This window comes from Hyaena hyaena, unplaced genomic scaffold (assembly GCF_003009895.1).
Source record: "Hyaena hyaena isolate Hyena2069 unplaced genomic scaffold, ASM300989v1 scaffold_284, whole genome shotgun sequence".
In the NCBI taxonomy this organism is placed as follows: domain Eukaryota; kingdom Metazoa; phylum Chordata; class Mammalia; order Carnivora; family Hyaenidae; genus Hyaena; species Hyaena hyaena.
Genome location: NW_024080913.1, coordinates 1,065,734 through 1,080,056, shown reverse-complemented (window position 1 = coordinate 1,080,056; position 14,323 = coordinate 1,065,734). Strand labels below are relative to the sequence as shown.

At 42.5% G+C, this 14,323-nt stretch overlaps 1 protein-coding gene across 3 annotated transcripts in view; it reads right to left on the bottom strand.

Annotated features, from left to right (window-relative positions):
* Window positions 1-5,941, bottom strand: part of SETDB1 (SET domain bifurcated histone lysine methyltransferase 1) — a 33,981-nt gene extending 28,040 nt beyond the window's left edge. For 2 of the 3 annotated variants that reach the window (XM_039246348.1, XM_039246350.1), the window contains exons 1-3: window positions 5,672-5,823; window positions 4,531-4,801; window positions 3,063-3,214 (exon numbers count right to left, since the gene is read on the bottom strand). In XM_039246348.1, coding sequence (XP_039102279.1) covers window positions 3,063-3,214; window positions 4,531-4,790 — 412 coding nt within the window. In that variant the 5' untranslated portion in view covers window positions 4,791-4,801; window positions 5,672-5,823. Of the gene's footprint in view, window positions 1-3,062; window positions 3,215-4,530; window positions 4,802-5,671; window positions 5,824-5,867 lie in introns of those variants that run through there. The other variant, XM_039246349.1, reaches the window with a different exon arrangement.
* Window positions 5,942-14,323: the final 8,382 nt, after the last annotated feature.

Genomic DNA, 14,323 nt, shown 5'->3' with positions numbered 1-14,323 from the left:
TTCGGGGCACCTGGGTGGCTTAGTCGGTTAAGCGGCCAACTTTCGCTTGGGTCATGGTCTCGCGGTTCGTGGGTTCGAGCCCCGCGTCGGGCTCTGTGCTGACTGCCAGCTCAGAGACTGGAGCCTGTTTCAGTCTGTGACTCCCTCTCTCTCTGACCCTCCCCTGCTCACGCTGTCTCTCTCTCTCCTAGAAATAAATAAAACATTAAAAAAAAAAAAAAAAGAAATAATACTATTTCACACAAATTCAGAGGAGGGAACATTTCCCAACTCATCTTTATAAGCTCCATATTACCCTAATACCAAAGCCAAAAAACCACATCACAATAAAACTAAAAACTTATAATTCTCATGACCATATGTGCAAAAACTCTTTTTTCTTAAAGTCCTCCAGAAAACTACTTTTTTTTTTTTTTTTTTTTTTTAGTTTATTTATTCATTTTGAGAGAGAGTATGAGCAGGGGAAGGGCCGAAGAGGGAGAGAGAATCCCAAGCAGGCTCCCTGTCAGCGTGGAGCCCAATGGAGGGCTTGAACTCATGAACTGTGAGATCGCGACCTAAGACAAAATCAAGAGCCAGGCGCTTAACCAACTGAGCCACCCAGGAGCCGCAGATGCAAAAATTCTTAACAAATATTAGCAAATTCAATATGGAACAGAAGCAACTTCCTTCAACCTGAGAAAGGATACCTACAAAAACCTTAAAGCTCACAGTATAATTAATGCCCAAAGACTAAATGTGTCCCCCTAAGATCAGAAGGAAAGGATGTCTACTCTCAAACTTGTATTCAACATTGTACTCGAGGTTCTAGTGAGTACAATAAGGCAATAAAAAAGAAATAAAAGACATCTAGATTAGAAAGAAGTAAAATTGACTTTATTTGCAGAGAGCATGACCTAATATATAGAAAATCCCAAGGGATCCACAAAAAGCTTCTAAAACTAACAAGTGACCTTAATAAGGTCATAGGCTACAAGATTAATACACAAAAATCAACTATATTTTCATATCCTAGCAACAAACAATCCTAAAATGAAATTAAGTAAATAAGCTCACTTATACCAGCATTAAAAAGAATAAAACACTTAGGACAAATGTACCTTGTTAATGCACTAGAAGACTATTTGCTAAAAAGGGAATGCTCCCCAAATTGGCCTTTAGATTCAATGTAGTTCTATTAAAAATCTTAGTAGGTTCTAAAAAAATGTTCTTGATAGAAACTGACAAATGATTTCAAAATTTATTTCAAAGTCATATGAGATACAAATATACTTGGAGCACTTTCATTAGGTGATTTTAATACTTACCTTTCAAACTATAGTAAAAAAAGCAGTGTGGTGCTGGTATAAGAACAGATTATTTAGAGCAATGTGACAAAACAGAATCCAGAAAGAGACCCTCATATATGTGGCCAGTTGACTTTTGACAAGGGTACCGAAAGAACAGACTTTTCAACAACTGGTGATGGAAAAACTGAACAAGCCATAAGCAAAATAAACGGCCCAAACACTCTCAGTCTCTGCCTTGAGAATTATTACTCTTATTTTTTTTTTAAATGCTTTTATTTATTTCTAGGCGAGAGAGACAGCGTGAGCAGGAAGGGTCAGAGAGAGAGGGAGACACAGACTCTGAAACAGGCTCCAGGCCCTGAGCTGGCAGTCAGCAAAGAGCCCGACACAGGGCTCAAACCCACGAACTGTGAGATCACGACCTAAGCGAAAGTCGGACGCTTAACCGACTAAGCCACCCAGGCGCCCGAGAATTATTACTCGTAAAAGACACCATTAAGAAAATGAAAAGGCCACATTTGAGAGAAAGTGTTTCTAAAATATATCTGATAAATGAATTGTACCTAAAGCCTGAGTTCTTGAAGTCAAAAGAAAGGGGTTTGCTAATAAAAAGACGACACAATTTAAAAAAAAAAAAAAACCCTCAAGATTTGAATGGATGTTTCTCAAAAGAACGAACACAACTGGTAAATTAAATATGTGAAAAGATGCTCAACTTCCTTAGGGAAATGCAAACTAAAATCACAACTCGATACCGCCACTCACACCGGAAAAGCTAAAATAAAAGACTGACAATACCAAGCACCAACAAGGATGTAAAGAAAAGGGAACTGTCTCACTTTGCTAGTGGGAATGTAGAATGGTAGAGGGACTTTTGAAGAGAGTACAGCAGTTTGTTAAAATCTCAAATGTATACTTATCTTAACCCCTAACAATTCTACTCCTAGGCGGAATGTCCAAGAGACACGAAACACAACATCCACATAAAGACTTATGCACAAATGCACATGGCAGCATGACTCCTAATAGCCCCAAACTGGAAACAACCCAAATACTTATCAATTAAAGAATGGATAAAACCATGTGGTATATCCATAAAATGGAATATTATTCAGCAGAAAAAAGGAGCAAACTACGGATACATGCAACAACATGGGCTAATCTCAAAAACATTATGCCAAGTGACAGAAGCTAGATACAGAAGACAACAAACTGTGATTCTATTTAAATGAGATTTCTAGAAAAGGCAAAAAGCAAGCAGATGAGTGGTTGCCTGAGAGTGAAAATGGAGAATGCAAACAGGGACGAGAGCCCTTTTTGGGTTAATGCAAGTGCTCTAAAACTGGACTGTGGTAAAGCCTGCACTACTGTATAAATTTACCAAAACTTAAACTCTATACTTAAAGTGGGTAAATTTTATAGTCTGTAAACTGTACATTAAAAAAAACCCTCAAAAATAGACAAAACCAAACCAACTACCATTTTGAAATACATATATACATATAGGTGCTAATGCCAACTATAAAGAAAAGGAAGGGAATTCAGAATAGAGGTTACACAGAATGGGAAAAGAAGGTCATTCAATCTGGAAGTAGAACGTAGAGGATATCTATGATACTGATAATGTTCAATTTCTTTCGTAACAGACAAGTTCAACAGTTTAGAATATGGAGTCAGTGACAATAATTTCTGCTCTCTTCTTCTTTTATCTGTTTATCTTCCTGTGTTGCAGTTTCAGTCCTGAGATTTTCCTACCCAGAGCCTATCTCTTACCTGAATCAATACTGAGGACATCATCATCTTCATCGGGAATCTCGATTATTTCTGTTGGCTGGGAAGCTTCATCCTCGGAGCTACTGTCCCGGTACTGTAGTCCCAGTTTGGAATAAAAGTCCTTCACCAAAGACTCACAGTTAGTCACTGCCCTAATGTTGGAACACATGTAGAAAAGGTCAAAGACAGCAGAAATAGGTACAAAAGCCATCAGAATTTATATATATTTAAGTATACACTGACCTCAATTTAAACAGGCCATATTCCAAAGTGTCTCCATTTAGAACTTAAAATGCTTTTCTCGAGGCACCTGGGTGGCTCAATCTGTTAAGCGTCCAACTTTGGCTCAGGTCATGATTTCATGGCTTGTGAGTTTGAGCCCCACGTCAGGCTCTGTGCTGACGGCTCAGAGCCTGAAGCTTGCTTCTGTATCCTTGTCTCCCTCTCCTCTCTGCCCCTCTCCGGCTAGTGCTCACACTCTTTCTCTCTCAAAAATTAACTTAAAAAATAATAATAATAAGGGGCGCCTGGGTAGCTTAGTCGGTTAAGCATTTGACTTCAGCTCAGGTCATGATCTCAGGGTGAGTTCGAGTCCCGCATCGGGCTCTGTGCTGACAGCTCGGAGCCTGGAGCCTGCTTCGGATTCTGTGTCTCCCTTTCTGCCCCTCCCCTGTGTGTGTGCACTCTATCTCTCTCAAAAACACACATTAAAAAAATCTAAAAAAACAATAATAAAATAAAATGCTTTTCTCATAGAAAAATGTTTAAATAGTGGTTTCAGACTAGATGCTCAAAAATCCAAAATAACCCCAAAGCACAGTCCTCTCAACCTTATCTCAGCATTTACCTTGCTACTTGAAAATGTCTTCTAAGTGACAATGAAGGCACTAGACACAAATCTTCTGGGGATTTCTGAGTAGATACAGGGCTCCTGCTCCACGGTTCCATAAGCCAACAATGATTCACAACCCTCGCACCCCAGATCATCCCAGTAAGAAAACAAGGCAACTGTTCTGAAGCAGAGTGCAGGGGAGAGACCTCCTCTACTGCTGAACAGACATCGGCTTCTGACATGTGAATATTCTACATACACGGGTGGTTGTGAGGTTAGATTCTTATAAATGTTTATTTTTAAACAAAGAGAGGCAGGGTGCGGGGCAGGGGCAGACAGAGAGGGAGAGAATCCCAAGTCGGTTCACGCCGTAAGCACAGAGCCCAAGGCGGGGCTAGATCCCACAAATTAAGAGATGATGACCCAGGGAGAAATCCAGAGTCAGACGCCTAAGTGACTGAGCCACCCGGGTGCCCCCTGAGGTCAGAGTTTTGACCCTCACCTTTGAGAAACAGCAAGGTCCTACACGTCTGTCCTTTGTAATGTATAAGGTGCCTGGCACAAGCTCATGTACATGTATACTAGTAAAATGTCTGCCAAGAGGGGAGATTTTGGATTTTCCACACAGCCCCTCACCTGGACGCATCGTCAAATAGCTGATCGACATGGGCCACTTCAGATTCCTTCTGTATCACCCACGTCTCCAACTCCGCCAGTTGCTTCTTACGCTGCTGCACACAATCCATCTTCTCTAGTTCTTCATCGATGAACTGCCGTAGTTCCTCCATGGAGATACCCAGCTCCTCGACCACCGCCTGCTGCAGCTCTGCAATCTCATCAGACTCCACTGCGGCCGCGGCTGCGTCCAAACCAATGCATCCGGGGATGGAGGACATGCTGCTGTCCTCTGCGCGGAACAGAAAACTGAGGTTACCTTTGTAATTATTATAACCACCCACTCGCAGTTCCTGAACGCTCATTCCTTCACTACCACTTCTTAATCAAGTACAATTAGGTTTGATTCTATGTTCTCTCTCTCTCTCTCTTCTGCATCTGATGCTAAGATGTTGTAGCATTCATATCCTATAGACCACGGGCCTGGATAAGATCGAAAAGTTTGAGAGCATGGAACACATGTATTATGCAACGGGGAGCTACCGAAAATAATGTTTCAGGAAACAATCCATTTGTTGAGGAAACTATTTCTATGACCTGTGTTCCTTAACTGACGAAAGAGATTAATCTTTGTTTGCATGTTATGCCTAATTTGAACAATTATCTCCACTTGGAGGAGGGAGGGATGGTTTACAACTCATTAATTCATTGTTTTCTCTTGAATTACTTGTTCGCTATACATCACCTTGCTTCCATGTGGAAATTGACTTTTAAAGTCTATTAACAGGCATACAAAAGCAAAGAGGTTTCCCCTAAGTAAAGGAAAATTAAAGCAATCTGGGAAGAAAATGCGGCTACCTAAAAACTCCAATCCAAATACCCCACGCATAGGTGTTAACTGCTCTTCTGATCAAACGGTGAGAGCAAAACTGATGCCGGAAAGCCGTGCGACCCCAAGGCCAGTCCTCACCGCCTCCATCTTTCCTCTGCCCACACGCCACCCCACCCCCGCCCTACCCTTTCTGGGGGTGCGTCCCACCCACCCTGCAAACCCAGTTCAACCCCGCCCCCGCTCCCCGCCCGGGGAAGACTTCCTTCCCACCCTCGCCCAACCTCCTCCCACAAACAAAACATTCCAGACGTGCCCCTGGTCTCCAAATACCTCAATTAGCAGTAGTTCCCACACCTCCCTGCTTCCAGCTACAACAGTTCTTTTTCGCCAAGCGGACCCCAGGCTCGAGAATCTGGGGTCGGCCTCGATGGGGAAGAGCGAAACCGTAAGGAAAGGGAGCAGGGGGAGGGGAAGAAGCGTGAGGTAGGGAGGGAAAGGGAAGCAAAAGAGAGGCCCGGAAGCAAACCTCAGGTGCCGTTCCGGTCGCCACGACGGTAGCCTGCCGGGGTCAAATCCAAAGCCTCTGAACGCCCCTCCAAGGCCAGGCAAATTCGAGCGAGTACGCATGCGTCAAAGGAGAGCCTTCCGGGACACACGTGAGAGGCCACTGGCCGCAGGAGGTGGGCGTGGCCTAGAGTGTGTTATAGAAGCTCCACCTCTTTCGCCCCCTTCCCCCAACCAGTGTCAGCAATAACTAAGTTTCCTGTTTAAAGACTCGACCAACAGTTTGGGCTTAGTTTTTTCTTCTCACTTTAGTTTGTTTTATTACGAAGTGGTACAAATTGTAACAAGTGGAGGAATATCAAGATATAATAAGAAAAACTTGACAATACCCTCTCCTCCCCCGACTCACCACTCGTGCTGCTTTGACCTAAAATAGCTTATTTTTCTAGGCTTGTCCTTAGACGGTCGTGAATGTGGATTTTTTGTGAAGAGTTTATTTTTAAGCAATCTTTACACCCATTGCAGGGCTCAACCCTTATGTCAAGAGTCGCATGCACTACTTGTGCCCCTAAATGTGGATTTGTTTTGTTTAGTGTTTATTTCACATGTGGATATCCTTTGAAATCAACATTTGTCTTTTTCATAATTGCATAGTACTTCATAGTGTAGATAAACCATAGTTAGAAAGATGCTCGCACTACAGCCTGTATTCATTATGAATAGTGCGACAATAAACATCAACGTGCTTTTGAAGTAGTACTTTTATTTCTGTGGAAGAGATTTCCACAATGGAATCTGAGTTAAAAAGAATATGTATGTACCTTTTTTTCATTTTAATAGAATCTCCTGTCAAATTGCTTTTCAAAAAGGTTGAAACAATTTTTACTTATAGCAAATATCTGGAAGTATGTTTCCCCACACCCTTATTAGGATTGGATGTTAAGTGTCTATTTAATTTTTAAGCATTTGATGGTCTTTTAAAAAAACTTTTTTTAATGTTTATTTAATTTTGAGAGAAAGAGGAAGCAGGGGATGGTCAGAGAGAGAGGGAGACACAGAATCTGGAGCAGGCTCCAAGCTCTGAGCTCTCAGGACAGAGCCTGACGTGGGGCTTGAACCTACAAACCTTGAGATCATGGATGACCTGAGCAGAAGTTGGACGCTTAACCTTCTGAGCCCCCAAGGTGCCCCTAGAATTTGATGGGTCTTAAAATAGTATCTGCATCAGGATAGACTAAGTAGTGTTGCAGAAACAAATGACTCCAAAAGCTTAAAGCAAAAACTGTATTTGTTGTTCACACTGCATAATCATCTTTAGAAAGTTGACATTGGAGCTTTGCTAGGTACTCAAGAACCCAGGCTGATGAATAAATCAGGCCAGAGGGAGAGACCGCTAGAGGGTCTCATACTGGCAATTAAAGTGATTCATTCAGGATACTCATTAAACAATTCATTGGCCTGACTGAGTCACAAGGCCCTACCCAGCCACAAGGGGACCAGGAAGATCAGTCACGTCTCATGTTTGGAAAGAGAGCGAACTGGGTGTATTCGATGAGCAACCACTATTGACTACACCGTATTTCATTATTGCTCTAATTTGTCCAGCTATATTTACACTAATGCCACCTAACTTCATTTAAAAGACAAACCAGGGGCGCCTGGGTGGCTTAGTCGGTTAAGCGTCCGACTTTCGCTTAGGTCATGATCTCGCGGTTCGTGGGTTCGAGCCCCGCGTCGGGCCCTGTGCTGACTGCCAGCTCGGAGCCTGGAGCCTGTTTCAGTCTGTGACTCCCTCTCTCTCTGACCCTCCCCTGCTCACGCTGTCTCTCTCTCTCTCCTAGAAATAAATAAAACATTAAAAAAAAATTAAAAAAAAAAATAAAAGACAAACCAGGGGCGCCTGGGTGGCTCAGTTGGTTAAGTGTCTGAGTTCATCCCAGGTCTTGAGCTCAGGGTTCCTGAGTTCAAGCCCCGCATTGGGCTCTGTGCTGACAGCTCAGAGCCTGGAGCCTGGAGCCTGCTTTGGATTTTGTGTTTCCCTCTCTTTCTGCCCCTCCCTCACTTGCTCTCTCACTATCCCTCTCTCAAAAAAAAAAAAAAAAAAAAAGGTACAAACCAGATCTTCTGTGTAAGACTGGAAATAGAGCTTGGGCAGTCTTGAAAACCTCCCTTTGTGACCACACTTTATTTGTGCTCATTTCACCTGTCCATCAGTTTCCTGAGACTACTGTAAGTGCCTATTTACAATTGTTTTTTTAAATTTTTAAATGTTTATTTATTTTTGAGAGAGACAGAGAGCTGTCAGCACAGAGCCCGATGCGGGGCTCAAACTCACAGTCTGTGAGATCATGACCTGAGCTGAAGTTGGACGCCCAACCGATTGAGCCACCCAGGCGCCCCTCCAATTGTTAAGACACTAGGAAATGAGTTCCAGAAAAGTGAAAGTGTCCTCTAGACATTTCAAATTCAGCAAGTTCCTAACTGATCTTATGGTATTACTTTCGAACTTGAGCTAGAAAATTGACACATATTACTCCCTATAAAACACACATGCATGCACGTGCACACGTGCGCACACACACACACCATATTTATTGAATGTTTACTTCATACCAGGCACTGTTCTAAGCACTTTACGATTGTTCCTTTATTTAATCCTCACAATAGTGCTGTGAGGTAGGAATTATTATTATATCTTTTCCATAAATGAGAAAACAGACACACAATTACATTTCCCAAAGCCACGGAGCTAAAAAAATGTCAACTCCAGGCAGTTTGGCCCTAGAGCTGTGGTCTTAAGCCATTATTCAATACAGCTTTGGAAATGTTTGACATGTAGTATCCCTCTTTTCTCTTTTAATTCTACTGTCTTTATTTAGGTCTTATTTCTTGACAGGACAAACTAGCCTCTTCATTGGTAGCCTTATTGTAGATCAGTCCCACATAGAGCTTTCAAATACAGTTCTGATCATGTCACTCCTCTTTTTTTTTCTTTATGTCTATAAAATAAAGTTCAAACCTCACAGTGTGAAATTTGAGGCTCCTTTTTTCCCCCTTCACACCCCTGGTTAAATGCTGTTTCCCCAGCATATTTACACATTTCACTTTCATATCTCCGTACCTTCATTCATTGTGGTCTCCTGGAATGCCCTTCTCTTTCTGTCTGCTGTAATATGAATTCTCTAGGGTCCAACTCAAATGTCTCCTCTGGGAAGTTTTCATAGACCCACAGTTGTCAGATGTTATCATGGTATCGGAATCACCTTGAGGGTTTGTTAAAACACAGAATGCCATTCCCACACCACCTTTGGAATAGACTTGGGTGGAGTCTGAGAATCCGCATGACTAACATTCTCCCGGTGATGCCCATGCTACAGGTAGGGGGGACCAGAGTTTAAGAAACAGTGTCCTACCATGTGATCTCACTTACAGGTGGAATCTAAAAAACAAATGGAAAACAGACTCATAACTGTAGAGAACAAACTGGTGGTTGCCAGAGGGGAGGGCAAAACAGGTGAAGGGATTTAAGAGGTACAGACTTCCCAGGGTCCCTGGCTGGCTCAGTGGGAAGAGCATGTGACTGTCCATCTTGGGGTGTGAGTTCATCCATACTGGATGTGGAGATGTCCTAAATAAATAAATAAACTTAGAAAAAAGAGGTATGAATTTCTAGTTATAAAGTAAGTCATGGGGATGAAAAGTACAGCATGGAGAACATAGTTAATATCGTAATAGCTAAGTATCGTGACAGATGGTAACTACACTTATCATGCTAAGCATTTTGTAGTGTATAGAATTGTGAAATTACTCTTGTACACCTGAAACTAATATGTTGTATGTTAATTAAACTTCAATTAGGAAAAAAATCATTGTTGTAGACTATCGCTCACCCCCTGCGGAACTAACTCCTGTCTCTATTTCATTACCTTAGTTCCTTCCACTTGTGAGCTTTCTCTGTATGTCTTTATCTCCTTTGCTGGTTTGTGATCAACTGAAAGCTGATGACCTATCTGAAAAAAACTTTTTTTTTTTTAACATTTGTTTGTTTTTGAGAGAGAGAGCGAGAGCGAGCATGAGGGGGCTATGGGCAGAAAGAGGGAGACAGAGAATCTGAAGCAGGCTCCACATTGTGAGCACAAAGCCTGATTCAGGGCTTGAATTCACAACTGAGATCACGACCTGAGCCAAAATCAAGAGTCAGCCACTTAAACAACTGAGCCACCCAGGTGCCCCAAACTAAGGACCTGTCTTAATCGTTAACCATCTTTGTTTCCCCTAGCATCTGACATATTGCCTTGTACGTGTGGTGCCCTGTCATGTGTGATGAATGAAGGGAAATCTGTTCTGTCCTGATTATGTTTCTATTAGTTAGATTCTTTCAGCTTTCTGCCGTGTGTATGGTGGGGGTGGGGAGGGGAGTGTGGAGTGGGGAGAATGAGGAATAGACAATGTTGAAGAGAAACAGGAGCTATTTAGTGTATCATATCCAATCTGATTTCTTCATTGCCCCAAGAAGTCTGGTAGAAATCAGTAGAAGGACTTAGGAAGTGTCTTCATCATCTTCTTTTTTTTTTTAAGTGTTTGTTGAATTTTTTAAACATTTATTTACTTTTGAGAGACAGGAGGGGAAGGGCAGAAAGAGGGAGACAGAGGATCCAAAGCAGGCTCCACACTGTGAGCAGGGTACCCGATGCAGAGCTTGAACTCACAAACTGTGAGATCATGACCTGAGCCAAAATCAAGAGCTGGCTGCTTAACCAACTGAGCCACCCACATGCCCTGGGAAGTGTCTTCTAAGACCCTTGCTACTCAACATGCAGTCAAGGAACTTGTGACATTCTAAATCTCTGACCCCACTCAGGATGTACTGAAACAGAATCTGAATTTTAATGAGATCTCTAGGAAATTTGCTCGCTAAAATTCGAGATCACTACAGGAATCACTACAGGCAGGTTTGAGTTGTGTAATCCCTACTAGGGCAGGGCCTTAATACTTAGGGAGCCAAGATCTGAAGACTAACTTTTGCCAGAAATGATTGAGTCCTAGGGCGCCTGGGTGGCTCAGTCGGGTTAAGCATCCGACTTCGGCTCAGGTCATGGTCTCATGCCTCATGGGTTCCAGCCTCACATCAGGCTCTGTGCTGACAGTGCAGAACCTGCTTGGGATTCTCTCTCTCTCCCTCTCTCTCTTTCTGCCCCTTTCACTTGAGCTGTCTCTGTCTCTCTCAAAATAAATAAATAAAAAATTTAAAAATATATCTTCATGTATTCTTTGTTTTGTTTTTTTTTTTTTTAAATTTTTTTTTATGTGTTTATTTATTTCTAGTAGAGAGAGAGAGACAGCGTGAGCAGGGGAGGGTCAGCGAGAGAGGGAGTCACAGACCGAAACAGGCTCCAGGCTCTGAGCTGGCAGTCAGCACAGAGCCCGATGCGGGGCTCGAACCCACGAACCGCGAGATCATGACCTAAGCGAAAGTCGGACGCTTAACCGACTAAGCCACCCAGGCGCCCCACTTCATGTATTCTTTGAATTTAACCAAAGATTGACATACGGGCAGGTAACCAATGTATTCTGGAATATCCTTTAAAAAAAAAAAAGAAATTATCAACTTCTGATATAAGTGATTCACATTATTAAAATCTACAAATAATTGAAGTAGACAGTTTATTGCCAACTTAATAATGTAAAGTAATAAGTAACTGATATACTGCTTGGAATACTCAAATTGGTGTGCTCAGCACAGTCATTCCTGTAATCCCTTGTGATTCACTGAAACATCACAACCAGGTCCTACTTAATACTTGAGCATGAGAAATAGTAGCACAGGGCTCAAAACCTTGCAATGTCAAATGATCCTTTCCTACAGACAGACTTAAGGGAAATTAAATCATAATGGAAACATTGTTGAGTGATCTCAGAATCAAAATGAAAGAAGCTAGGGATTAAAAACTCAAAGGGTTTTAGGCATCAGAAAAGTAATGTAAAGGAGCCAGATGGGGTGGGTGAGGACTGTGGTCACCAGAGAAATACATGTCTCACCCAAGGGAGCAGTTACTATTTAGCTCCAGCTAATTTTTGCCTTATGTGATAGATACAGTGTTGCTGGATTTCCAATTTTTTCAAGTGAGCTTAAAAATCAATATTTTTAAATATGAAAGCTTTGAGTTTTGAATGTTGACAATTAATTTAAAAATATTAGGGGTTCCTGGGTGGCTCAGCGGTAGAGTGTCCAACTCTGATATTGGCTCAGATAAGATCCTATGGTTGAGGGATTGAGCATGGAGTCTGCCTAAGATTCTCTCTCTCTCTCTCTCTCTCTCTCTCTCTCTCTCTGTGTGTGTGTGTGTGTGTGTGTGTGTGTGTCTCCCTCCCTCCCTCCCCTTAGTTTATCCAATATAGCACACTCTGTTCTGGTGAAGGCATAGTCTAGTATCTCCATGTCAAAGCTTTGCTTCCCCTGCCTCAATTTTCAAAGAACCCTGGGAACTTACTCAGGCCAAGCAGAGGGCAGTTCTGTTTCCAGGAGTCAGAAACGGAAACACTTACTGAGTCTCTGCTAACAGTGCATGACCAACTTTGTATCCCCGTGCCAGTGCCATTCGGTACTGCTGCTAGCCCCTGGCCCAGCATGCTCCCACAAATACATGCCTCCTCTGAAGGGGCTGCATGCTGGTCCAAGTTCCTGCCCAAGCCCAAGTGATGGCCCACACTTAGCTTCCAAGGCTATGGCTCTCTTAGTTCACATCCACGTGCTAGGTCTCTGTTGCCTAGAACATCTGGCCAGCATGGCCGGACATAAGAGCTTTCACTATCACTATCTCTATCACTTACTGTGCCGGACTCACACTCAATCCTTTTTAGGACACCTGTGTTGAGCATTGATTAGTGGCCTAGATTCCCCCTCTCCTTCTGGTGAATTCTCTTATGGACTTTCCTGCCAGTTGGCCATAGTCTACCAAATTTCCCTAACTTCAGACTTTGGAGAGTACAGATGATACTTTCCTTCTGTTTTCTTTTTCTTTCTTTCTCTCTCTCTCTTTCTTTCTTTCTTCCCTCCCTCCCTCTCTCCCTCCCTCCTTCCTTCCTCTCTTTCTTTCCTTCTTTCTTACAGAGAGAGAGAGAGAGAGCACAAGTGGCGAAGGGAGAGAGAACCTTGAGTAGGTTCTTTTGGGCTCGATCTCACAAACCATGAGATCATGACCTGAGCAAAAATCAGGAGTCAGACTCTTAACTGACTGAGCCATCCAGGAGCCCCTTTTCTGTTTTCTTTTAAAAGAGTCTTGGGCTGATCATGATAACTACCACCATTGTCATTGTATATTATATATTAATTTCTCGTGAATGCCATAACCAATTAGCATAGGCTCATTGGCTTCAAACAATAGAAATTTATTCTCTTACAGTTCTAGAGGCTAGCAATCCAAACTTAAGGTGCCAGCAGGACTGTACTCCCTCCAAAGGCTTTGAGGGGAATCTTTCTTTGCCTCTTCCAGCTTCTTGGTTCTGGCCAAGCATTCTTTAGTTTGTGGTTGGATGAATCCAATCTCTGCCTCTGCCTTCACATGGCCTTTTCCTCCATCTCTCTGTATCTCCTCTTCTGTCTTTTATAAAGGACATTTGTCTTTGGACTTAGGGCTCACCCAGCTAAGCCAGGATGAATTCATCTTGAGATCCTTCATTATATCTGCAAAGATCCTTTTGCCAAATATGTAAAAACACTCATAGGTTTCAAGGGCAGAATGTGGACATATCTTTTGGAGGGCCCCTTTCAATCTACTAGACATTATTTTACTTTATAAATGAGGAAATGTGGAGTAAGAAAGATTCAGGGATTCACTGGAGGCAAATTGTCCCCCTTCTACCACAGAGCTCTGCCCCATTTGAGAAGGGCAGCAGATTTTATAAAACCTCACACACTAAAAAGGTCCTGTTAGACTCTTATCAAAGGACAATTGGTTCCTGCTGGCCTTATATTTGCACAACTAAAGAGATCTCCTAGGAATTCTAGTTTTAGGTGGGCCTTCCAAGCATTACTTTTTTTTTAATGTTTATTTATTTATTTTGAGAGAGAGAGAGTGTGTGTGTGTATGATCAGGGAAGAGGTAGAGAGGGGAGGGGAGATACAGAATCTCAAGCAGGCTCCACGCTGTCAGCACAGAACCTGATGTGGGGCTCAAGCCCATGAACACAATATCATGAGCTGAGCTCAAACCAAGAGTCAGGCGCTCAACGGATAGGGCCACCCAGGCACCCCAGCATTATTATGTTATATTGCATTACACTATACGATTATATCCAACTATCTTATCTTAAGGACATTTGATACCGGATAATTGAAACCCATGGCCTTATTTTGATCCATGACAGAGACAGTTCAACCTGTCTCGGTCCCACTTTGTAACCATTTCCCTGAATAGGACTATAAACTGCCTTGTGTTTCATCCTTTTTATTATTCTCAACTCACCCCATGTGCCTAT